Raw genomic sequence first — 27,709 nt, forward strand, 5'->3', positions numbered from 1 at the left:
AGTGAGATTCCATAAAAAAATCTCAAAATCAAGTAAAGATTTTTTAATTCATTTTTCATGCAATTCAGATTCTGGGAGGGAAAGGAAAAAACAAAAACAAACAAAAAAAGAACTAAAACACTTTCTTCTAATCTAATTTTATTTGGTTCAAATATATAATAAAAATGAAAATGAAAAGTTTTACACCCATAATAATAATACACTGACTACAAATACTTTAACAGAAGGGGACTCTTATTTTGAAGCAGAGGTTACACACAGAGAGGCACACAGTGCGGCTGCGGGCGGCTTCACGCTGCTGTGAGAGCGTCTATAACAAAGAGCGGAGGGAGAGATTTGTTTTGTTTATGGTTTTGATTGGAGGTAAAGTAATCGATTATTGATCATTATCGATCAGCTTCATATGAGGGCAGTTCTGCGGCGCGAGGGGAACAGCAGCTGATTATCCGTATGAGCTGTTCTAGTCGGGTAATGACGCTTTTAATGGTTTTATCTGTGTGTTTATGTTCAGAGCTGTGCTTGGCTGTGCTGTGCTGTGTTTATGGACTGTGTTTATGGGCTGTAGTTAGTTGTAGTGTAGAGGCTGGTTATGAAGGTTATGAGTTAGTTAGCTTGGTGTTTAGCTACTGTTATAGCCATTATTGCATTCAGGTAGCAGTTAGCGGTCTGTTAGAGTTTATTTGCTGAGTGACAAGGGAGGAAACCAGGGAGTAAACAAGGTAAACAAGGTAGGTAAACAAGCCATTCAGCAAGGTGACAGCCTGATTGCTGCACTGCTGGCTGTTAGTTTCATCATTTATGGTAGTAACTGCATAAAAACTAGAGAAATATGTTTTTCCTCTTCTTTTATTGAGCTAATTAACCTACGTAGATAGCTAATTAACCCAGCTAAGCCAAGTTCCTAAGTAAACATTAATTAAATAAACAAAATTAACAGTTTTTTAGGATCAGGGATTTAAGGCTGCTGAACCAACCCAACCAACAACAAAAACAAAAACAACAGTACAACAAAATTGTACATGAATTTTTAAAAAGTGTGTCATCAGAAGAAAAAAGTAATTTAAATTCAAACATGAAAAGTATTGACAGTCATTACTTTAAAGTTATAAGTAAAGACACTAGGGTTTAAAATACTTCTGTAGAAGTTTGAGTATCATCTAAAACGTTTTACTCTTTAAGTAAAAGTGTAAAAGTACTGGTTTCAAAACTATTTAAAGTATAAAAGTAATGTTAGAGAGGGAAAGACGGCATTATGGAAAAACCTTAGGCCGTGCCACAGTGCAATACCCCAAAACACATTTTTCGAAAAGCCATAATGACTATAATATTATATTAAAATGTTAATATTGATAAATTTGGCATGCTCTAGGCTCCCTGTTTTAGGTGCATATATGCTAATTGAAAATGAATGTATTTTAGTACAATGTAAATATATTACATTTTACCAACTTTAATTGGGATATTTTGAGAACTCGTGGCTATGATGGGTCGTATAAACCATTAGGGTGTTGGAATGGTATATTTATACTTCTCTGCATCCAACCACAATCAGATTCACTCTATCTGGATGGAGAGATTTATCTGGATAGGGTTTCTTTGAATGACGAGAAGCCAGAAATAGGAGTAACAAGGCTATTTTTAAAATCCAAGGAGTAAAGTTCAGATAACTGTGTGAAAATGTAAGAAGTAGAAGTAAAAATTCAATTGAAAAATAAATGCTCTAGTAACGTATAGCTTTTTTGCAAAAAAAGGAAAGGGTAGGTGAAAAAAAAAATAAAGGACAGAGAAAAAAAAACAATATATAGCAAAAAAAGAGTAACAAAAACAAAGGAAGCAAAAAAGTATAAAAAGATTAAAGAAACAAATAAGCAAGTTTTTGTTTTGAATGTGCCCTGTCTGTGTATTTGTGTGTGTATGAACATTTGAGTGGAGGTGCTATAAAATAATAGGATTGTTACAGGTGTGTAATGGTTGTGTTAGTGGTGTGTGGGTAATATGTTTGTGAGAGCTGAAGCTAAAAGTGTTTGTACTCTGTTACTGGACACTTTCAGATTAGATTCAAATCAGTCACACAAGCTATTATATACAGGACACAGGTGTTATTTTATTTTAAGCAAATTTTCAGCAGATAAGAAGATAAAACTGTTGGAGGCATTTTTTTTTTACATACACTGCCTGGCCAAAAAAAAGTTGCCACTAAAAAGGTCACACACACTAATATTCGGTTGGGTCGCCTTTAGCTTTGATTGCTGCACGGATTCACTGTGGCATTGTTTCGTTAAGCTTCTGCAATGTTACAAGATTTATTTCAATTCAGTGTTGCATTACATTTTCATCAAGATCTTGCAGCAGCATTGATGATTGTAGAGTCTGACCACTGCACAAAGCAGCTCTTCTCCATCCAGCACATCCCAAAGATTCTCAATGAGGTTAAGGTCTGGACTCTGTGGTGAACTCTCTCAATCCATGTGTGAAAATGATGATCTCATGCTTCCTGAATCACTCTTTCACAATTCCAGACCCATAAATCCTGACATTGTCATCTTGGAATATGCCTGTGCCATCAGGGAAGAAAAAAATCCATTGATGGAATAACCTGGTCTATATTCAGTATATTCAGGTAGTCAGCTGACCTCATTCTTTCAGCACATACTGTTGCTGAACCTAAACCTGCAGACCAATTGCAGCATCAACCCATCAATCATTTACTTACTTAAATCCAGATGGCGATTTTTTATTTTTTTTTGGCCAGTGTATATTTATTCCTCTCACAGGTGCATTCTCCATCATCCGGTTTAATTTATGTTGCTAAAACCTGCTCTTTACTCTGGGAAAACAACCCAATGTCAGTGGGTGACATACACACACACACACACACACACACACACACAAACTTCTCTGGTACATGCCACATTAGCTTTCTAAATAAAATATATATATATATATTTAAGTGACCTGTAATAAACTACAAGAACACAGTACAAGCTATAATAATAAAATTGGAGAGAGTGATAAAGTGCACTGTGATGAGACTGAAGTGAGCGCAGCCTAAAAAACTGTTTATTTGCTTCTTGAAATTTAGAGCAGCGTCAAGATCTAAATATTTCTGCTTCTTAAGGTGTGGCTATCCACCAAGGTGGTGCTGTAAACACACACACACACACACACACACACACACACACACACACACACACAAGAGCTTAAGCTTCTTCTAGGAACCAGACATGCAGCTGTAAACACAGCAGACAGACTGTGATTATCAGCAGAAAATACATGATTAGCCTCTGCTTCACTCTCACACATTTAAATCAATAATTACTGATGTCAGAGTGAATTACATCATTATTAATATAATTAAAAGCCTTTTGATTAGTGGTGTCAGTTGATTAAAATGAATTTATCACAACAATATTCTGTGATGAAATATTGTTTGATTGGCAAAATGATTGCAGTTTGTGGTGGTGTTAATTACTTTTTAAAAAATCACAATAATATTCATTGATTCATCCTGATTAAAAAAAAAAAAAGTAAATTAAATGTAAATTCTGTTACCTCCCTGTATTTCTTATAAACTATATTGCCAACAAGTATTGCTTATTCTCTTATTTTTACTCCTTAGGTTTTTATTTGATGTGGGTCCACCGTTTACAGCAGGTTTAGGAGTGTGTTTATGGTCATTTATAACTATTATTTTAGAAGCACATTCGTGAGGTCAGGTACTGATGTTGGATTAGATGGTCTGGCTCACAGTCTTCACTCTAATCCATCCCAAAGGTGTTCTATTAGATTGAAGTCAGGACTCTGTGCAGGCCAGTCATGTTCTTCCACACCAAACTTGCTCATCCATGTCTTTATGGAGCTTGCTTTGTGCACTGGGGTGCAGTCATGTTGGAACAGGAAGGTTGTGAGCATGAAATTGTCCAAAAACGTCTTTATAGGCTGAAGCATCAAGAGTTGCTTTCACTGGAACTTAGAGGCCAAGTCCGACTCCTGAAAAATATCCATCAACCCCCCTCCCCCAAACTTTACACAGTGCAGTCGTACAAGTACTGTATTCCTGCACATGGAGGAGCATGATTCGTCACTCCAGAAAACACGCCCCCTCTGCTCTACAGTCGAGTGGTGGTGTGCTTTACAACACTGTTGCTGTCATTCCCAGTCACTTTCAATTGTGTTATAATATCACTGACAGTTGGCTGTGAAATATTTAGTAGTGAGGTCATTTCATGACTGGATTTATTGCACAGCTGTTGCATTATTTTACGTTACCACAATGGAGTTCACTGAGCTCCTGAGAGCGGCACATTCTTTCACTAATGTTTGTAGAAGCAGTCTACATGTCTAGGGGCTTGGTTTTATACACCTGTGGCCATGGAAGTGACTGAAAAACCTGAATTCAGTGATTTTAAATGGGTGAGCGAGAACCTTTGGCAATAGAGTGTAGGTAAATACACACACACACACACACACGCACATGCACATGCACACTGCTATTCCATGCCTTGTGGTTTATTGCGACAGACACACAGGAATAGTGCTGTTCTTTACCCAGAACCGGTCCTGCTCCAGGCTGCCCTGTGTACGAGTGTGACGCTGCCCCTTGGGTGAAGAGTACACATCATCTGACGTGGGCCCTCAGGTGCCGGGTGGACAGATGGTGTGAGCGGGGGGGTGTAACTGTAGGCTGCTGAATCCTGCCCTCCTCACAACCTGCTCTCAGTGGGCCGAGGGGAGCTGGCAGAGTGAGCCGGAAGCCCCCGGAGTTTCTGGAGGGAAATAGGAGGGGAGTGAGTCAGTGTGTGTGTCTGTGTGTTTCTGGAATGTATAGGCTTGATGAGTACTCAGAATGTATGGTCACCCTAATTTAAATACATTTTAGTTCAGTATACGTAGCTTTTAGCTGGAATGGCAGAAATAAGCTTGCTACAGTAATTACATAATTACATTATCGACTTATCATATAGTATATGGACAAGCTTAAAGCCTATTGGAACACATTTTTCTATGAGTGTGATGAGACACTTATCTCACAAGACGAGACATGGTATTGGGTTGACAAGAATAAGGCCAGTCGAGATTTTAACCAAAAAAAAAAAAAAAAAAAAAAAAAAAAAAAAAAAAAATATATATATATATATATATATATATATATATATATATATATATATTTTTTTTTTTTTTTTTTAAGTTTATTTTTTTATTTAACTGAAGCTTACAAAATTGCAGGTTAATTTTTAATATTTTGTAAGTATGGATGTACATTTTTGCTCTTATTATAAACTATATATGTTTTATCATATGCAGCAAAAGACAAAAGAACAGTATGTAAATGCTGCAGCTGCTTTTGCCATAATCCAAGCAAATTCTCTCCTATATGAGCTAAAATGCGTCTCATCAGAATGTTTATTACTATTCTAGTCAGAAACCCCCAGTGAGGGATCTGTATTAAACTGGCAATCCCCCATTGAGGGTTCTATATAGATCTGTAAAGCCATATATTTAACTGAATTGTGTCCACAATTCTGCGTCGCTTTGCAATTTAAACTGTGAAGGTAGGAATGTGTGTGTGGGAACATGAGGCTGCTGTTGCCACCCAAAATGACCAACTTTGAAAGTGCACAGGTAGTTTATTTAAAAAAAAACATATTTTTATACAGTACATACAGTACCTTCAGGCAATTGTCCAGGCGCCACCATCTTGAAATTAAGTCTCAATAAGTCGATTTACAGCACTAATAGGTAGGACTGAGGAACAGGGTCCTCTGAATTCTACCAACAGTGTGTGAAGCTACACTGAGCTTGTTAGCGGTGCAAAGGTAGTGATTTCTTTGCATGAGCCACACTATGCCCTTATTGTTAACATTGTACGATTGTTGGGAGCATCAGCTAAAAAAAGCGCTGTATTTTGTATTTTTTATGTATTTTAAACTCATTATCATATTTCACTACAACTCAAGGATTTCCTTTAAGTAATTTAAGGTTTCAGAAGTCATAATTAAAATACCATATTTTTTGGCTCTATAAGGCGCACCGGATTATAAGGGGCACTATCAATAAACGCCTATTTTCTGGTTTATTTTCATACGTAAGGCACACTGGATTATAAGGTTCAGTATGCGACACTAGTAAGGATCAGGGGTGTCACCATGTTTTCCTTCTAATTCGGCAGGCCTGTAAAGCTAAATTTTAAGTTTAGTAAACAAAATTATAATTTGTAAAGTAAAACGAGCACTGGATGTTAATTTACACAGATTTCTCTCCTAAAAACTTTTATTAGAGTGAATAAAGCGCTTCCATTTATTTACAGTAAGCTTCGATTTCCAGATTTTCACTAAGGCTAGCTGCGGGTACACTTACACTGAGAAACCCTGAGTGTTCCTGTAAGCCAGGGTGTTTATAAGCTAGCGGTTCGTCACACGTAGCTTGTTTTTACACAGTAAACACGCAGGCTACAGTCCAATATACTCACCTCTGAACAGTGAAAGAGCTAGCGCTGTTAGCGGCTAATGCTAAGGCTGCTTCTGCAGTGCTAGCTGAGGTTAGCAGCAGACAAAAGAGGCAGAAGAGCTAGCACTTAGAGTGGTTAGGGGCTAATGCTAATACTGCTCCAGTTTTAAGTCTCAGTGCTGGAGAACTAAATCTGCAAAACACTGTACTTCAGTGGAGTGGCTTTACTGCCCCTTACAACCTGACTGGTAAAATTCATTCATAATGCTCACTGGATTATAAGAAGCACTGACGATTCTATAGTGTGAAAAATACAGTATACAAAATGCAGATTGAAATACTTCTGTCTGCCTTTAAGCTCTATATCTGTGTTAGCGCTGTGTGAGAGGAGCTAATGTAAAATAAAGTCAGCACTTTTACACCCTGCAGAAACACAGAAATGCAACAAGTAGGACATGCTCTGCATCTGCTGGTGTCAGGCCCCTCATGTGTCTGGACATGTGACCGTGTTTTCTGAACACTGCTGGGCCGGGAGAAGTAGGGAGAGAGAAAGAACTCTTCAGATTAGTAAAGACTAGCCTAGCATGCTAACGGTGTCGGGCCTGGAGTCCTGCGCTGGCTCCCTGGGCTGCAGATAAGGAGGCCCAGAATGGAAACTGAAGAGCAGGCTTGGAGTTTGGAGTTGGAGTTTGGCTTGGTGTGATTGTGGGTGTCCTGTGAGGAAACTCTGGAATAAGATAGATAGAAGAACACAGCTTGGTTGTAATAGAATGTTTTAATTAGTATCGTACGCGATAATATCGCTAACATTTCTGAATATCGTGAACGATATTATACCCTAAAATATCGTGCCATAACACTCACCCCTAATTATCACATCATGGTTCTACTTTTTTGCTGTTTTAAGCAAAAGAAAAATTCACACATTTCTCATTTCCTATTAAATATCTACTAGAGACAAATTATATCTGTCCAGTATAATTTATTTTACTTTAATCCTGGATATATGGAGATATTTGGAGATCTGTTATAAATCTGCTAAAATTCTTGTATTTTTTAATATCTTTATTTTTTTGTCATATCGCCAAGAGTATCGTTATCGCGATAATATCATGAAATATCGTGATATTATTTAAGGGCCATATCGCCCACCCCTAGTTCTAATATAAACTCTGCTTAAAGCATAGCGAATGTATTCTAAAAACAGTTCAAACGCACAAACTCTATTAATTCAGTACTATTCTATACTGATTAAAGCAGACCAGCTTAATTGCCATTAATCACACTTGTTCTTCTCAGGAGGCAAGTTTGTGTAGTGGATATTTGAATGTAAATAAAAGAATAAATGTAAGAGTGTGTTTTTATTTCTGTTCTCACATAATACTAATGCTAATGTTAATATTAATAATAGTAATAAAAATGATGATAGTAATAATGTGATTTCCTGCTGTTTTTAGGTGCTGCACCATGTTGGCTGTCTGCAGGTTTACCGGCTGAACTAGCGCTGACGTTAGCGTAGCGCTGGAAGCTGAGAGATGGGGAACACTGCCACCAAGTTTCGTAAAGCGCTGATGAACGGAGACGAGGTTCTAGCATACCAGTTGTACGAGGGGAACCCGCAGTTTAAAGAGTCTCTGGACCCGAACACCTCTTACGGAGAGCCTTACCAGCACAACACCCCACTACACTATGCTGCCCGGCATGCCATGACCCGCATACTCAGGTAACAGATAGACGGAAATCTTTTATTTAATTGTAAAGCTCAAAGCACATTATTTATCACAAACTACTTTTATCGCGGCACAACACGCTTATGAAAGCACCGTGTTAATTACAAAAAAAAAAAAAAATCACAATTGGTCGTATTCTCAGCTTATTATCTCAAAATGCATCAACACATAAGCATAAACCATATATATAGCTAGAAAGAACTAGAAAGAAATCCTACCGTTTCTAAAAACTGCAGCATCATTGCTCTCTGGTGTGAATCTGTGATTAACATATTGTAGAAAACACAATAATAATCTCTCTTTCAAAGTCTTTTTTTTTACAGAGAGTTGAGAATTTTCTGTGACCCGTTTGCTGCTTTATTTCACAGTTTTCAGTACAAAACCGCATTCTGAAGTATAATTCAGTGTCTGAGGAGAGCTCTGTGTCGTCTCTGAATTTCCCCGCGGCTGTGTTTACCCCAGCTCAGAGCCTGAGATCAACACATGGGCTCGTAAAAAATGTTTTGAATCGTTGATTCCAATTTGCACTTGATTCCTGAACTGATTTACTCAAGAGTCAACTTTACACTTAATCCATTGTGCGAGTTCCTCAAAAGCGTCCAAACAGATGATAATTCACAAAATATCAACAGATTTTAAAGTTTACATGTCTCACAGCTTTTAAATACCTGATTTTATAAGCCTTAGTATCCTCTGCTTTTCAGGCCACTATAATTGTGAAATTACATTTTCATACTGTTTCTGAATGATCTGTAGCACAGTGGTATTTGGGTAAATTGTTATGGGCTGTCTGTAGCGATAAAAAAGTTAACCAAAAAATCATTAGAAGGGAGAGAGTTGAGAATTTTCTGACAGTTTGCGGTTAAATTTAAATATAGAAGAATATCTGTGAGAATATATTGTAGAATTATTTAGTAAAGTGAAGTATTGAATACAGAATATTTCTGCCTTTCAAAAACATAAAAAAATAGATCTCTCAATTTTCAAAATTTCTCTTTTTTTTAACAACATGCAAAACTGGAAAAATCAGAACATCAGAGATTTATTTTTCCATTTTTCTTGAAATTATTTTTGCAATAGGCAGAAATAAAAAGACAAATGAGATGAAAATCCATTACTTTAGTTTTGCAGTCTGTGTAATGTTTATAAGTAAAATATTCTGGCCCTTTATTTAAAATAGAAAATTAAGTGTAACATTTTTTGCATCTTGTAACAAATATGGGCTGAATTATTCCATCAGATTAAATTTTTCTTTAGACCTTCAGAATGTTAAGGGCAATTAAATAATGAAATTTGTTTCTATGGTAATTTAATAATTCTGCCTCTCGTCCTGCTCAGGTCCTTCCTCTTCAGTAAGGACGGAAACCCCAACAAGCGGAATGTGCACAACGAGACTGCGCTCCACATGCTGTGCATGGGCCCACACATCCTGCTGCCAGAGGGGGCGCTGCAGCCCCGCCTGGCCCGGCCGTACGAGGACGAGCGCCGCCGGTCCGACTGCCTGCAGATGATCCTGAAGTGGACTGGTGCCAAGCTGGACCGGGGCGAGTACGAGAGCGCTGACGTAAACGCCACGGACAACAAGAAGAACACGCCGCTGCATTACGCAGCCGCCTCAGGGATGAAGATCTGCGTAGAGGTGCGGTTTCAACTACACTCCGTTCTTCTGCAGTGTTTTCACACCTGTACCAAATTTCCATTCTGGGCTCAGTTGGGGGCGGGGCTCATTTTGGCTGCTTTTCTTTCACACACAAGAACTCTAATGCAAACAGTGGATAGATTGCTTAATTCTATACATCACTTTTCTGCATGTAGTATCACTTAAGCTTTGTCTGTTTTCTGCTTTGTATTGAGAATTAGGACTGCAACTAATGATTATTTTAGTAGTTGACTAATTTGATGATTCATTTTTCAATTAGTCGATTAGTCAATTATTATTTCTGCCATGTCCTCCATCTGTAAAAATGATTGAAACAGCTGAACATGAGATTTAAATGCATTTAAATGTAAAGATGTTGTTTAAATGTGGAAAGTTCTGATATTTAATAAGTAAATATGTAATCTGTTGTATTGGATACACAGGTTTAGTGTAAACTGTGTGAATGAGCCCTTTAACAATCTCCCACTGCGCTTCTGTTCCCAGCACTTTGTGTAATGCATTACTGTTACAAAGTAACCATTAGCCAATTAAATTTGTTGTCAACAAATTAAAATAATCGACATTGTCGATTAAATTGACAAATCGTTGCAGCCCTATTGAGCTTGTATTGAATATCAACATCACAACCTCTAACCCCAGCAGGTCATTTTGTTATCTGTGCAGGTGTAAATGGTTAGATATGTGTCTGTGTGGTTCTGTGTGCAGTTTCTGGTGAAGCGGAATGCAGACCTGTTCGCGGAGAATGAGAATAAGGAGACTCCGTGTGACTGCGCCGAGAAGCAGCATCATAAGGAGCTGGCTCTCAGTCTGGAGTCTCAGATGGTTTTCTCTACAGATCCGAATGCAGAGGACATTGAGGCCGAGTATGCTGCCCTCGACCACCGGGAGGTGAGCATTATACACATACATAGAGTAAATATACAGGGGTTGGACAGTGAAACTGAAACACCTGTCATTTTAGTATAGGAGGTTTCATGGCTAAATCGGAGCAGCCTGGTGGCCAATCTTCATTTATTGCACATTGCACCAGTAAGAGCAGAGTGTGAAGGTTCAATTAGCAGGGTAAGAGCACAGTTTTACTCAAAATATTACAATGCACACAACATTATGGGTGACATACCAGAGTTCAAAAGAGGACAAATTGTCTTTGTGATGTATCAAGAGCCACGGTATCCAGGGTAATGTCAGCATACCACCAAGAAGGACCAACCACATCCAACAGGATTAACTGTGGACGCAAGAGGAAGCTGTCTGAAAGGGATGTTCGGGTGCCAACCCGTATTGTATCCAAAAAACACAAAACCACGGCTGATCAAATCACGGCAAAATTCAATGTGCACTTCAACTCTCCTGTTTCCACCAGAACTGTCCGTCGGGACAATAAATTATTGTGGTCTAAAACCAGGTGTTTCAGTTTCATTGTCCAATCCCTGTAGATTAATAACATTTTAAATAAACACAACCTCCCAAAAGTGAATACACCCCTCACATTTGTGCATCTTTTCATAGGAACAGTGTACAACTTGTAAAGCAGTATAGATGTACTGTCCCCTAAAAATAACACAACACACAGTCATTAATGTTTAAATAACTGCAGTTCAATTTGTGTGGCCTCTATTATTATCTAGCACTGACTTGATAGATCTCTTGGCAATGGAGCTTGCTAGAGCTTTACAGTTTACCACTGGAAACCTCTTCCACTCCTCATAATGACATCACAGAGCTGGTAGAGGTTTGACACCATGCGCTCTTCCGCTTGAGAATGCTCCACAGGTGCTTAATAGGGTTTGGGTTTGGAAACCTACCTTATATCATCAGTGCGTCTTATAATCTGGTGCGCCTTATGTATGAATTTTACCAGTTAGGTTGGAAGGAGCAGTAAAGCCACTCTGCTGAAGTACAGCGTTATACAGGAGTTTAAGTTTAGCTCTCCAGCACTGAGCCTGGAGTAGTGTTAGCATTAGCCGCTAACCAATATTTCCCCCTTCAGAGGTGAGCAATATTGGCCTGTAGCCTTCTGATAAACCCGGCTAGCACTGCTGGAGCAGCATTAGCATTAACCACGTACCATGCTAGCTCTTTTGTCATTCAGAGGGCAGTATATTGGACTGTAGTCTGTGTGTTTACTGTGTTAAAACAAGCTATGTGGGATGAACCGCTAGCTAATATCACCCTGTCTTACCGGAACACTTAAAGTTCCTCGGTGTAGCGCTGTGGGGCAGCATTGGCTGCTAACACCTAGCGAAATTCAGGAATCTTAAGCTTACTGTAAATAAACGAAAGCACTTTACTCATCTAAATAAAGAGTTTTCAGGAGAGAAATCTGTGTAGATTATCATCCAGCACTCTGACTTTTATTTATTACAGTGTTGTTTAGTTAGCTTACCTTTACTTAACTTAGCTATCGAGTTGAAAAAATGTTGTGTGGCCCAGTTTCTGTAGGTTAGGGGGTTAAGCTCTGCTTAAGCATGTCACAGTACCTGTTGGAAATAATTTTCTCTTAATAAACGGCTAACCCCTTTTCCGGTAGCAGTTACTCATGATGCTACCACCACTATGCTTGACTACAGGCAAGGCCTTAGTATTTTTTACCAGGGCGCCACCCCACGTTAGACACCGACATCTGAGCCAAACAAGTTTATTTGGTTATGATGAACCGCAGAACAGGATTCCAATAATCCATGCCCTTGGACTGCATGCCTTTAGCAAACTGTTTGCGGGCTTTCTTGTGCATTCAGAAGAGGCTCTTTTCTAGGACAGTCCCATACAGACAGAGGTTATACAGTATGCAAAATGTGACGGCAGGCTGACCTCCCACTTCTTCAACCTCTGTAAAAATCCTGGCAGCACTTATGAGTGTATTTTTTAAAACTAACCTCTGACCTATTACACTGAACATGTGAACTCAATTTCTTTGGTGGACCCTGGTGAGTCTTGATTTGAGAGGAACCCATCCTGGAAAACTGGTGTCTGACCTTGGTTACTGAGCTGTATCTCAGTTTTAAGGTGTTAGCAAACTTCTTATAGCCTAGGCCATTAGTAATACTCTTAATGTATTTTTTATTGTATATTTTTTGGTTTATTTTAAAGCTTTGTATTTGTGTTGCAGTTCTATGAGGGTCTGCGGGTGCAGGACCTGCGGAGGCTGAAGGATATGTTGATAGTGGAGACGGCGGACATGCTGCAGGCTCCTCTCTTTACAGCAGAGGCTCTTCTCAGGGCACACGGTATGCACAGCACAGTTTATTTAAATCAAATACATTTGTTTAGCTCTTTTTACAACTAATGTCACAAAGCAGATATACAAATATCTGGTAGCGGGACTCAGAATCCGACAAAACATAAACATTAGAACACAGAACTTCACAGGTGGGCAGATAATAACTAAAAGTAGTGTTGAGTGGATTCATGATACAGAGGATGAATATGACAGACTAACTAAAGGGAGAGTCAGAAGGTAACATAGACACGGAGGCACCCAGAAACACTGGCATGGTAAATGTGGTAAACTTTGCACATGCTTTTGTATTTCCACTTGGGTCTTGACTCTTATGAACACTTTGAGCATAAAAAAAAATCAGTTTTATGTGAATCAGTTCAAAGAGTTTGGTTTTAGGAATCATATGCTTCTATATGCTGGTTGGATGCTCCCCTATTCTGACCCTGTCACTACCCCTCACCAACCCTCACCAGAACCCACCAATTAGATCAGTTGAAGAAACACCATTTTGGTCATTTTGGTTGTTGAGAACCTCAGCAGAGAAGCTATATCAGGAGGTCCGGCATGGCGTGGAGTCCGCGCACAGCATGGGGGGGTGAAGCTATATCTGCCACAGCCTCTTTTAAGTGTTTTTAGAAGGAATGGCAACATTTACAAAGTGGGGAATTTACTATTTTTGGAATGTGTTGCATGGCTGAAATTCAGGAATGAGTGTTTATAAATAAATTAAATGAAGTTAAGCAGATAAAACATGCAAATCAAATAAAAGACCCATAAGTCCCAACTTTAGATTAGCCAACTAATGCCCATAACACCCAGTAGTGGATTTATCAGTAGAAATGAAACCAACTTCATTATATGCCATATCCAGCCACTATTATTAATGTGGGAAATGTGGGAGTTCTTAGCTGTTTGGAGAATTTAAAGTGCAGGTATAATCTGCAATACTTAAATTGCTTTGGGATGTATAAATCCAGTGTATTGTATATTTTTTCCTCTTTTAATAAAACATGCTGTGTGCTCTGTGTCTCAACATGATGTAACTGTGCACACAGTACAGCTCTGGAAAAAAATAAGACACCACTTCAGTTTCTGAATCAGTTTCTCAGATTTTGCTGTTTATAGGTTTATGTTTGAGTAAAATAAACATTGTTGCTTTATTCTATGAACTAAGGACAGTAAAAATATTGTCATTTAGAGCATTTATTTCCAGAAAATGAGAAATGACTGAAATAACAAAAAAGATGCAGAGCTCTCAGACCTCAAATAATGCAAGAAAAACAAGTTCATATTCATAAAGTTTTAAGAGTTCAGAATTAAATACTTGGTGGAATAACCCTGGTTTTTAATCACAGTTTTTTTATGCATCTGGAAGTACTCAATTTCCAGATACATTACTGTAGCTCACCGCCATTCTCCCCCGGCATTCTAAAATGCATTTCTTTTTAGCCGATGCTCTCTCTGGGTGGGTAGATGGCGCTCTCTCCCCACATCACTCATAGGGTGATGTCCACAACACAGGGCTTCTGTGAGCTGATGTATCGGAGCCGAGTCGCTGCGTTTTCCTCCGAGCGCGCTGTGATGCTGCTCGGCAATGCTGCATCAGCAGCAGCTCGAAAAGAAGCAGTGGCTGACTTCACATGTATCGGAGGAAGCATGTGCTAGTCTTCACCCTCCTGGTGTGTTGGGGTATATACAGTCATATGAAAAATTTCTTTCGCATCACTCTCCCATACAGCTTCTCCTTGTGCAAAGTGCGCTGTATTGTTGACCGAAGCACAGTGACACCATCTGCAGCAAGATGATGCTGCAGCTCTTTGGAGGTGTTCTGTGGATTGTCCTTGACTGTTCTCACCATTCTTCTTCTCTGCCTTTCTGATGTTTTTCTTGGCCTGCCACTTCTGGGCTTAACAAGAACTGTCCCTGTGGTCTTCCATTTCCTTACCATGTTCCTCACAATGGAAACTGACAGGTTAAATATCTGAGACAACTTTTTGTATCCTTCCCCTGAACAACTATGTTGAACAATCTTTGTTTTTAGATCATTTGAGAGTTGTTTTGATGAACCCATGATGCCACTCTTCAGAGGAGATTCAAATAGGAGAACAACTTGCAATTGGCCACCTTAAATACCTTTTCTCATGATTGGATACACCTGGCTATGAAGTTCAAAGCTCAATGAGGTTACCAAACCAATGTTGTGCTTCAGTAAGTCAGTAAAAAGTAGTTAGAAGTATTCAAATCAATAAAATGATAAGGGTGCCCATACTTTTGCACCGGTCAAATTTTGGTTTAATGCATATTGCACATTTCAGTCCTGAAATATTACTGTGTCCATCAGTTATTAGATATATCAAACTGAAATGACTGTTGAAAACACCCAAATATTTAGAACTAAAAATTATTAAGATTAATAGGGGTGCCCAAATTTTTTCATATGACTGTATATATATATCATGACTTAAATTCAGGACACACTCTTTAATAAACTACCTATTCACTTTCAAAGTTCTCAGTGCCTCATTTTAAATGTAAGGGTCCTCAGAAATCTACCAGTGAAGTGTGAAAATACTTTAAGTTTGCTACTGTTGTAAAAATAGCGATTTGTTTGCATGGTTAATGGCATGCTTTGTGAACATCAGCTAAAAGCGCTGTATTTTGTAATGTTGGAGGAGGGGATGGAGGTAAGCTATTCAACAAAAATCCATACTTATCATGGTTCAGATTCACTACAACCCAGGTACATTTTACACCGGTTTTCTCCTTTAATAAGCTGCAGATACAATGAAACATGTTGATCACAAAGTTCGCTAATGCTAACTATTTTAGCCTGCCTGCTGAGGTAATGTTGAAGAGTCGAGCCTTTTTTTCAGATTGAAGGATATCAGGACAGGCTGGTGTTAATATTTTATATTAAAGCTGTTTTCCCACATGAGGGGCGTGGTTTTCCCTGATGATGTAATATATAATCAGTGTTACAGCTGGGATCTGACCACACCCTTCTCACCTCTTAAACAGCACGTAGCACTGGAGTTAATAGAGTTTGATCACTTTTGAGTGTTTGTATATATTTTTTTTAGAGCTCTGGGATGACGCAGCTCTTTCTGCTATTATATATATAAAAAAAAAACAAAGTCCATCATTCACACTTTCACCGTATAATTATAATGTTTAATATCATAGATATTTAGTTATTCGAGTCCAGTATTTCCCTAACAGCTCTGTAAACATCCCCGCAGACTGCTCCACCTTCCGTCTGAACTCACCCTCACTTTATCCCGTGTTCTTCTGGATTCTGTTGCTGTTAAACACTCTCTGGCACAAGACTGGAAATTGGATCAGTGCTTTCTTTAATAATATCCAATTATGTGAGCAGGCGCTGTTCCAGAAACGCGGGGCCTTTTGGGAGAGCAGGGCAGGTTTCTGCTTCACCAGGTTTTCTATTATTATGACTGGGCTCTCTGGAGAGGGAGACGGGTTAAACTGTCCAGGTCCACCTCCTTCAATTGTGTTCGCTCTCAGTTCTCACTGTTCACACATTCTTAACACCAACGCTATAACTTAAATTATACAAGTACAAGTCCAAATTGTGCCAAAAGTGTCAATATTTTGTGTGGCCTACTTTATTATCCAGCACTGCCTTAACCCTCTCAGGCATGGACTTTACTAGAGCTGTACAGGTTGCTAGTGGAATCTTCTTCCATTCCTCCATGATGGCATCACTGAGCTGGTGGATTTTAGACAACTTGCGTTCCTTCACCTTATGGTACATTTGAGGATGCCCCACAGGTGATCAATTGGGTTTAGGTCATACCTGAGACATACTTGAGCAATCCATCTGCTTTACTTTCAGCTTCCTTAGCAAGGAAGTTGTCATCTTGGAGGTGTAATTTGGGTTGGTATTTTGATGGAAAACTGCCATGCGGCAATGTCACAATACATGATGGAATTCATGTTTTCTCTCAGTAAACCCAGAACATGAAGCCAACCTCTGGATATGACCCTGAACACATCGACTTAACTTCTTCGGTCAACCCTGGCATTTTGTAGCTCAGTTTTAGGGTGTTACCAATCCTCAGAGAGTTATTTGCCATGAGGTGCCATGTTTAATATCCAGTGGCCAGTATAAGAGAATTATATTCAAATCATCAAATTTAACAGCCTAGCTCCCAATTCACACGCAAGACCTTGTAACACTAACAAGTCACATGACACCAAGGAGGGAAAAGGGACTCACTTGTGTTGCCACTATTTAGAAATGAATGGCTGTTTGTTGAGTTAAGTCTATCCTGCTATACAAGCTGTACACCAACTTCTCCAAGTTATATTCAAGTTTCTTACATTCTATAGTGTTATATAGTGTTGCCCCATTAAAATATTTTTATTAAATATTTTCAGAAGTGTGAGGGGTGCACTCACTTTTGGGAGATACGGTATCTCCATTTACCACCACTCCAGATTATGTAAAACCAAGTGCATATTGCAGAATAATCAGGCATTTGCTGTTTCAGAGGGAGAAACAGGGAGTTATGTTGTTTAAAGCTGAACTTTGAGCTTCTCTCATTAAAAATCATGAGTTGTAGAAGCTGTGGAGCCATCCACTCGCTCTTTATGTGGTTACTTATTATTAAATATGACATGTTTGACCCACTTAAGAGGTTTTTTGGGTGAGTGGGTGGTGTTAAATGAAGCGCAGCATATCTCAGTTGTCCTGCCTTAAAGGAGAAATCTGGTGTAAAATGGGCTTGTGTTGTAGTAAAAACATGATAACCAATACGAATTTTTGTTGAATAGCCCACCTCCGTTCACCCCTCCGTTCACCCCCAGCATTCCATATTGGGAACAATGACACTTTAAGCTGTTGCTTCCAACATGCTTCCAATGCTAGCGATAGGGGCACAGCGAAGCCAAGAATTGGCTATTTTTACACCATTGACGAGCTCAAAGTAGCTCCACACTTCATTGGTAGAATTTTGAGACCCTGACATTTAAAACAAGACACTGAGAAATTTAGGAGACAAAAATAATAGTGTCGTGTGGTTTACTTCTAGTTTACTTCGTGCAGACGTACTGTATTATAATATCTTAGCGTAGAGTGCAAGAGAGAGGGGGAGACTGCTCTAGAGAAGAAGAGACAGTGTAAGTGAGCAAGAGAGGGAGAGACAGAGCGAGTGACAGCACAAGAAAGGGAGAGACAATGCAAGTGAGTGAAAGACAGCACGAGAGAGGAGGAGACAGAGCGAGTCAGTGAGAGAATGAGCAAGAGCGAGTGTTCGAGAGACAGCACGAGAGAGGGGGAGACAGTGCGAGTGAGTAAGAGAGGGAGAGACAGAGCGAGTGAGTGAGAGAGGGAGAGACTGAGTGAGAGAAAGTACGAAAAAGGGAGAGACAGCACGAGAAAGGGAGAGACAGTGCGAGTGGGTGAGAGAGGGAGAGACAGAGCGAGTGAGCAAAAGACAGCATGAGAAAGGGAGAGACAGTGCGAGTGAGTGAGAGAGGGAGAGACTGAGTGAGAGAGAGTACGAAAAAGCGAGAGACAGCACGAGAGAGGGAGAGACAGAGCGAGTGAGTAAGAGAGGGAGAGACAGAGCGAAAGACAGCACGAGAAAGGGAGAGACAGTGCAAGTGGGTGAGAGAGGGAGAGACAGAGCAAGTGAGCAAAAGACAGCATGAGAAAGGGAGAGAGTGCGAGTGAGTGAGAGAGGCAGGGATAGAGCGAGTGAGCGAGAGACAGAGCAAGTGAGCGAGAGAAAGTACGAAAAAGGGAGAGACAGCGCGAGAGAGGGAGAGCGAGTGAGCGAGAGAGACCACGAGAAAGGGAGAGACAGTGAGTGAGTGAGAGATGGAGAAATGGAGCGAGTGAGCATGAGACAGCACGAGAAAGGGAGAGACAGTGAGTGAGTGAGAGATGGAGAAATGGAGCGAGTGAGCATGAGACAGCACGAGAAAGGGAGAGACAGCACGAGCGACTAAGAGACACTGAGAAAGGTCGAGATAGAGCGAGTGAGTGAGAGAGCTAAATGTAGTTTAGCAGCTAGTTGTTTATAAATAGTATTTTTAACAAACGAGCTGTGAACTTTTAAAGTTCTCAGTGCCTCGTTTTAAATGTCAGGCCCTCAGAATTCTACTACTGAAGTGTGGAGACACATTGATTACATTGTTAATGGTGTAAAAATATCCATATTCTTTGCATGGGTAAGGTTATGCCCCTATCACTAGCATTGTAAGCCTGTTGGGAGCATCAGCTAAAAGTGCTGTATTTTAGAATGCTGGGGGAGAATGAAAGTGGATTATACAACTAAGGCTTGTACTCATTATCATTTTTATTACAGTCAAATTCATACCATATTTCTCCTTTAATATCCTGTTGGTCCACATCTGGAAGTGATAGTTTTGGGTCCAGAAAGGCTGGGACTTTTTCTACAACTCACCACTTCATCTGAACTCCCTGTCCTCTGTTTCCTCAGAGCTGAGATCACACTAATTACACTCTGACCCTCTCACCCCTGCTATCACTCCCAGTCTCCTCCCAGAATCACAGACTGAGATCACTTCTACTCATTTCTTAACTTAAAGACCGTAAAATAATTAATGTGGTGCAGTGACTTTCTGTTTTATATTCAGTTAATAAAGTGCAGCCTGTCTCTACTACATTAAAACAAATATTTAAACATTTCTTCTAATATTTAATGAATAATATTCATGAAATAAACAACATTTTAAATAGACTATTAAAAAAATTAAAATATGTTCTTTCACAGAATAGTCTATATTTAGTAGATATGACAAAAAATATATATAACAAAACACTTTTGGTCTGTACGATTTTTTTTTTATCAGCCTCAACTCTATGCTATCATACATATACATAGCTGCCATTCTGAGGACCGAATAAGGGACTGACTAGCTAGCACTAACACATGAATGCTTAGCTTGGTTGGTTAGAATCCCTTCTAGATTATTAGCTTAGTATAGTTCAGCTACACAGCTTACAAATTAGTGCCTATTTTACCAGTAGAAAGCTTATCCATTTCAACTTTCAGCATTTGATTGCAACTTTTAGTCCCAAATGCTATCTAGTTTAGGGTGCTATGTGTTTTCGGTGTGCTCTGTTAACCTCCAAGCGCTAAAAACTGTAGCTAGCTATGGCAAATAATACGCTATTTGAGTTCTCTACTGGTGCAGTGTGTGGTACCTTGCTAAATGGGTAGCTAAGCTAGTGAAATACCCACACTTCTAACTGTTTTAGTAAGTTTTGTGTTTATTTCTCCCTGCAGCTTCCTGTAATAAACATAAGTCAGAACAAATGGCAATAAAAACTGTATATAATGAATATCTTTTACAATGTTTGCAGGATGTTTTGTATAGTTTATTACCTCTATTACCTAAAAAAATATACACAAATAAGACTAAGTATATAAGACTTACATACTGAGCTTGGTTGGTTAGAATACCTTCTAGACAATTAGCTTAGAATAGTTCAGCTACACAGCTAACAATTTAGGGCCTATTTCACCAGTAGAAAGCTTATCCATTTCAAATTTCAGCATTTGATTGCAGCTTTTAGTCCCAAATGCCCTCTAGTTTAGGGTGCTATGTGTTTTTGGTGTGCTCTGCTAACCTCCCAGCTCTAAAAACTCTAGCTAGCTATAGCAAATAAATGCTAAATAAATGCATACGGCTAGCCGTTTTAATAAAATCAGATATGCTATTTGTGAGTTATCTATTGGTGGAATGCGTGGTACCTTGTTAGCTATCTATCATCTAAATTTGATGCTTAGTAATTAGAATAATGTAATGTTCTGAATTACTGAGTTTAACAGAGCTTCAATGGAAATAATGGGTAGTATAGCTGCATATATCACATTTATTTTTTTGGAAAGAGAAAATGTGCGTGTGTGTGTGCACGTGTGCGTGTGCATGTGTATGTGTGTGTGTGGGGCAAAGTGCGCATTCTCAGTGTGCGCTTAGCAGAGTCTGTACTAAACTCGTAAAGTAATAATGCAACATTACATTTTAATAAATCCATGAAATCCGTGATCCATATCTTTTCCATCTGTTTCTGATCCTTTGAAAATGACGTGATCTGCCCCGATTTCCGATCATGTGATGGGATAGGGGACATCCTTAGTCTGACACCAGTCTTTACATATAACCACCATATACATCATTAAAATCAGTATTGTGTTTTTTTTTTTATGAATACAGCTTTGAAAAAGAAGATATTCTGATACAGTATTGATTAATCTTACACCCCGGATATGTGTTGTGTGTTATGTGTGTTACTCTAGTCTTCAGGATAGGGGAATGTAGCTTAAAAATCAAATTACCTTTTGGAAATGTTTCTGTCGTGGTTATATATTGTTATCTACTTTTTGTCGAGTCCTAATTGTAATATACTAATATTTGTACAATATTTGATGGAATGTTGAGATATGGCTCAGTGGTTGCAGACAGGTGTGAACACTCTGCCTCTCACCCTCAGACTGGGACAGGGAGAAGCTTCTGGAAGCGTGGATGTCGAATGCTGAGGACTGCTGTCAGCGCTCCGGCGTCCAGATGCCCACCCCCCCGCCTCGCGGCTACAACGCCTGGGATACGCTCCCGTCCCCCCGGACCCCACGCACCACCCGCTCCTCCATCACCTCCCCCGACGAGATCAGCCTCTCCCCGGCCGACGACGACCGCTCCCTGGTGAGAACACAGAGAGAAACTGAAGACAGGATTCTGATAAGATTATGGAAATCCACCTACAAAATTGATTCCAGTGATAAAATTTTAGTTATGGAAGTCCTGATATAGAATTTAAGTTCCGGAAGTTCAAAGATGAAGTATGACTTTTGGAACTCCAGAGACAAAGTTTAAGCTATGGAAATCCAGATATCAAATGGAAGTTGTCGAATTCCAAAAAGATAACATTTAAGTTATATCTTCTTCATGTTCCAGAGATAACATTCGAGTTATGGAATTCCAGTATGGAATGGATTTACAGTACAGGCCAAAAGTTTGGACACACCATTTTCTTTCCTCTTTTTCTTTATTTTCATGACTATTTCAATTGTAGATTCTCACTAAAGGCATCAAATCACTATAAATGAACACGTGGAGTTTTATGTACTTAACAAAAAAAAGGTGAAATAACTAAAAAAAAATTATATTCTAGTTTCTTTAAAAATAGCCCCCCTTTGCTCTGATTACTGCTCTGCACACTCTTGGCATCATTCTCTCAATGAGCTTCAAGAGGTGGCCACCTGAAATGGTTTTCCAGCAGTCTAGAAGGAAGGAGTTCCCAGAGGTGTTTATTAGCACTTGTTACTCCTTTGCCTTCTTCACTCTGTGGTCCAGCTCACCCCAAACCATCTGGATTGGGTTCAGGTCCGGTGACTGTGGAGGACAGCTCATTTTTTGTTAAGTACATAAAACTCCACATGTGTTCATTCATAGTTTTGATGCCTTCAGTGAGAATCTACAATGTAATTAGTCATAAAAATAAAGAACGCATTGAATGAGAAGGTGTGTCCAAACTTTTGGCCTGTACTGTATATTTGTTTTTATATTTTAACACAAATATTAATATCACCTTCATGTTTCAGAGATAACATTTGAGTTGTGGACGTTCTGAGATAGAATTCGAATTTAAAAGTTCAGAGATAAAATATACATTTTGGAACTCCAGAAATGTTGAGTTTTGGAATTGAGTAATGGAATTTCATAGATAGAATTTGTGTTTAAGTTTCCTAAATTTAGTTGACAACAAGCAGGTAAAAGAAGAAACTACTGGAAAGGCAGCTAGATGAAGAATGTCGAAATAAAATGCAAGTCCAGAATATAGGATTCATTTATAGAGTTCCTTATACAGCTTATTTGCTCTACGGTTGTCCAGATTTGTCAGTATGATCAGGGTTGGAATAATGAGTTAAGTATAAGCTGTTTGGAGAGACCCTGATTTATATTCCTCTCTCTAAAATTAGCACATGCAGCATGTTCTCCACGAGCAGTCCGGCAGAGTGTCTGAGCACTGAGCTCTCGAGAGGTCCAGCTGGTACTCCGGCTCGGTACTGACCCGTTTAGAAGGAGCTGAGTAAGTGGTGGGACAGTTGCCCCTTTCAGATCCAGTGTAGAGGTTGTTTTGGGACAAAGCACTCTCTCTCTCTGAATCACAGAGGAAGCCCAGTCTGCCCCACAGAGCTGCCCTTCACTAAAGCTCTGAATGGACCTGCTGATCTTTCTCCACCAGTATTCCCCATTACCCGGCCACGGACATGAGCTCATCAACCACCACCAGAAGCTCATTCTGTGCTAAAGAGTCTCCTGTGTTTGCTCCTCCACCAATGCAGAGTCAAGTCAAATATGATCATTCTGTATGTTCTTGTTCAAAAAACAAACATAAAAAAATTTGATTAATCACTTCCGCAGTCAAGACCTGTTTGATCCACACAGCAACATTCTTCATTATTGCATTAAATTAAAACCAAAATGTAATCTCAAAATAAAATCTATAATAAATGACCTGTGTTGTAAAAATTCAACAAAATGCCAGAAATCCAGTATTTAAAAGAAACTTTTATCTGGCTCAGTGCTGAACATCACCACATATTCTCCCATCTGGGTTCTGGATAAGCATCTCATTTAAATTATAAGTAACTTATTGAGATATTGAGACGATTTGAGTTATGGAAGTCCAGAAATATAATGTCAGGTAGGAAGTCTAGAGATAAAATTTGAGTTATGTACAAATAAATAAATTCCAGAGATTAGATGTGAGCTATGGAAGCCCTGAGATTTCCAGCAATGGAATTTGTTTTGGAAGTCCAGAGAAATAATTTGAAGTTGGATGTCTAGAAATAGTAGTTGAGTTATCAAAGTCCAGAGATAGAATTTGACTCACTTGCCTCAGATAAGGTCAGTAATAATGATTCAATAATAAGAAAGAGTTTGGGTGAAAATGGTATCTATGGAAAAATTCCAAGGGAAAGAACACTGCTGACCAAAAAAACCCACAAAGGTCCCTCACATTCGCCAACAAACACCGTGATGATCTCCAGGATAAAAAGGGGAAAATATCCTATAGGCTGACGTGACAAAAGTGGAACTTTTTGGATTGTGTGTGTCCTGTATGGCAAGCCAACTAAGCCAAAACCTGTGGGAAAGAAACGCCTCTACGCGTAAAAATATTATGTGTACAGGCGGTAAAACTGTTCGTGTATACACCACTTGGCATCTAACATCCAATCAGTAAACGCGCCTATGCATACATTTGCATTGTAATAAGGCAGCCTGACGACACATGATGTCATGCAACGTATTGTATTCCATATTCATAAGACGCTTATGTGGGTTACAACGCAGTGTCAACGTACCGTGACATAGCCCCTTACATACTCATACACACTCTGCACGTAAGGTCCACGTAACTGAAACGTTGTAATCATGTGACTATGATGTACCCCCTATTTCAAATCTACCTCTTTACAGGTAAAAAAAAGCACGTGATGTACAGACGGCATAAATTTATGCCTCTACGCGTAAAAAGATCACGTCTGTACACGCAAAAAGATAGCGTCTTTATCTGTCAACGCATGATTTTCTTTTACGTGTGGACACGTGATATTTTTATGCATGGAGGCGTTTTTTTTCCTCACACGTTTTGGCTTAGTTGGCTTGCCATAGTCCTGTTACATCTGGCATAAACCTAACACATAATTTCAGAAACAGATCATCATACTGAATGTAAAACATGGTGGTGGTAGTTTGATGGTCTGGGGTTGCTTTGCTGCTTCTAGACCTGGAAACTGTAATAGAAGGAACCAGGAATTCTGCTGTTTACCAGAAAATCCTAAAGGAGAATATCCGGCCATCAGTTTGTGACCTTAAGCTCAGACATACTGCAGCAGGACAATGATACAAAACATACAAGGCTGTGGCACGATCTTAAACTGGTTAAACAGATTAAACAAGTTTATGCTGGAAAACCCTCCAGTGTGTCTGAATTAAAACAATTCTGTAAAAAAGAGTGGACCAAAATTTTTCCATAGAGATGTGAAAGACTCACTGCCAGTCATCACAAACAGCATTGATTGCATTTTATGCCGCCAAGTGTGGCACAACCAACTTATTAGGTTTAGAGAGAAAACCCCTGGGTTCAGGTTGGTTTGGATAGATCTTTTCCTTTAATAAATGAAATCATCATTTAAAAACTATTTTTATATTTACTCAGGTTATATTTGTCTTATATTAAAACATATTTGTTAATCTGAAAAATGTAAGCATAATTTAAAAGCAAAAACAAAAGAAATCTGTAAGGGGGGCAAATACTTTTTCACGGCACTGTATATCCTAAATTTACCATCAGGTGAAAGGAAATACTGGAACACGTTGGTGAAGTGTGGGCTACTTTTGGGCACCCATAATTCTATATTACTTTAAGAACTACTCAACTCAACAAACTCAACAAAACCTTTGTTGAATATCCCACCTCTGTTCTCCTGCAGCTTTCCAAGATCCAGCAATTTTGTGCAGTTTGTCCAAACAGGCTAGAATGGTTTGTAATGGCTTATATTTGCCCCTGCAGATAAATTGCTTTTTACACCGTTATCCAGGAAAAAAAATGATCTTAATAAATGAAGGTCAGTCAATCTGAAAAATTTCAAGAATTTTAAAAGCGCAGTCGCATAGACCATCAAAAACATTATGATGAAACTGACTCTCATCAGGACTGCCCCATTGTAAAGGCTCAGGTGACAGTCTAATGAAAAAACAAAGTCAGTGAGTTGTGACTGTAACAGAAAAGGAAATGCTTCAGTGGAGTCTGACTGGTGTGTGTTTGTTGTGTGTTTACTCCCTCAGTGTGGGATCTGCATGTGTGCCGCCTCCATGTTTGAAGAGCCTGTTGATATTCCATGTGGGCATGAGTTCTGCAGAGCATGCTGGGAAAGGTGAGGTCTAAATATGCTGTAAAACACTGGAATCTGATCGTCCTGGCATCTCGCAGGCCACTGCATTAATCAATTTATTCACAGTGATGTTCCAACAATTACAGGGGCTAGGTATCCAAATCAAATCAATATCTTTCATTTTTTTGATTCTTCAAAGTAGCACCTCTTGATTTGTACTGTAATCTTGGCTGGATTTTCTCAGTCAGCTCTTTGAGGTAGAGTCACCTGGAATGGCTTTAAGGAAACAGCTGTGCTGAACTTAACAAGAGTTAACTACTTGACTCTCTTAATGTGTTTGAGAGCATCATTTATAAAGTAGTGAAGAGGTAGAGTTGGTTGGTATACAGTAAATAGCTCTATTTGAGTAATGTTTCGAATCCAGATTATGGCAAAAACTACTAAACTAAGTAAAGGAAAAACACTTTCAAAAATAAAGTTTAGTCAATCTTTTTTTAAAAGTATTCATAAGTGCAGTCGCAAAGACCATCAAAACATTATGATGAAACTGGCTCTCATCAGGATCACCCTAGTAAAGGAAGAGCAAGAGTTTACTCTGTTGTACAGGAGACATTTATCAGAGTTACCAGACTCAAACTGAAAAGTTAACAGCTCCCCAGATAAGAGCACCTAAATGCTTCACAGAGACTCCAGACTAACTTTTTTTTTTTCTTTTTGACTACCATCCCAAACCATCCCCCATCCAATCGATTTATCCTAAATTGAAGATCATCAGTCCCAAAATATATTTTTTTATATATTTTTTTATTTTATTGTTGTACTTATTTGTGTGTAATTCTGCTGCCATATAATCATGTTTTGTTTTATTTTAGTTATCTTTTTTTTTGCACAGTGAAGTCTGTCCACCTCTGCTTGGTTAGAATTGCAGTTCTGCCGTTAGCCAGTGAGTGACAGTTCTCATGATTAACATTGTCACTTTTGAAGCTCCACAGTTGACTGATAGGCTTTAATCCCATCCTGTTGCACATTTTTATAGTCTCTGGGACGATGGGGTGGTGTTATTCTGGAGCCCTCAAATAAAAGGTTCTACAGCTATGTAAAATGATGTGTCTTTACCTCTGGCAGCTTTTTGAACCTGAAGATCCAGGAGGGGGAGGCCCATAATATTTTCTGCCCAGCCTACGACTGCTTCCAGCTGGTTCCTGTGGAAGTCATAGAGAGTGTGGTGTCCAAAGAAATGGATAAGCGCTACCTGCAGTTCGATATTAAGGTATGCATCCGTGGTGACCACCAACACACATGCAGATTCACTGTATATCTTCGGGACTTCAGTTCATTTAGATGTATTGTCTGCCAATAATGAATTTCTCCTATAGTCATTCATTATGTTATTAGTGTGTTTACAGCACTAATAATTAATAACCATTAACCCTTGGAACCCTAAGGACACATTTTCCATCTATAATCGCACCTTGTGTTCTCAACTTAATTACTCAGGAAACTCTTCACACATAAACATAATCCATATATGGTTAGAAAGGACGGAACTTATTCTTTCTAAAAATAGCCATGACATCCCAGTGCGGTAAAGTTTAATCTACAAGAAACGCATTGAGAAAAACACCTAAAAAAGAGAGATCTCCTTCCCCAACCATTATTGTTTATGTTTAGTGCTTCAAACATATTTATATGATGTTTGAAACCAAATAATATCAGTAAATGACTCGAAAGTGTCCACAGAAAAAGTGTGAAACTACCT

The 27,709-nt window shown here is 39.0% G+C and overlaps 1 protein-coding gene across 1 annotated transcript in view; it reads left to right on the plus strand.

The window, feature by feature from the left end:
* The first annotated feature begins 275 nt into the window (after nucleotides 1-275).
* The window catches only part of ankib1b (ankyrin repeat and IBR domain containing 1b), a 53,275-nt gene continuing 25,841 nt past the window's right edge, over nucleotides 276-27,709 (plus strand). Inside the window, exons 1-8 of the mRNA XM_049480213.1 lie at nucleotides 276-468; nucleotides 7,905-8,170; nucleotides 9,516-9,816; nucleotides 10,543-10,725; nucleotides 12,947-13,064; nucleotides 21,543-21,751; nucleotides 25,904-25,992; nucleotides 27,076-27,220. Of these exons, the coding sequence (XP_049336170.1) occupies nucleotides 7,983-8,170; nucleotides 9,516-9,816; nucleotides 10,543-10,725; nucleotides 12,947-13,064; nucleotides 21,543-21,751; nucleotides 25,904-25,992; nucleotides 27,076-27,220 (1,233 nt within the window). The 5' untranslated portion in view covers nucleotides 276-468; nucleotides 7,905-7,982. The remainder of the gene's footprint in view (nucleotides 469-7,904; nucleotides 8,171-9,515; nucleotides 9,817-10,542; nucleotides 10,726-12,946; nucleotides 13,065-21,542; nucleotides 21,752-25,903; nucleotides 25,993-27,075; nucleotides 27,221-27,709) is intronic.

Source organism: Astyanax mexicanus, chromosome 6 (assembly GCF_023375975.1).
Source record: "Astyanax mexicanus isolate ESR-SI-001 chromosome 6, AstMex3_surface, whole genome shotgun sequence".
In the NCBI taxonomy this organism is placed as follows: Eukaryota; Metazoa; Chordata; class Actinopteri; order Characiformes; family Acestrorhamphidae; genus Astyanax; species Astyanax mexicanus.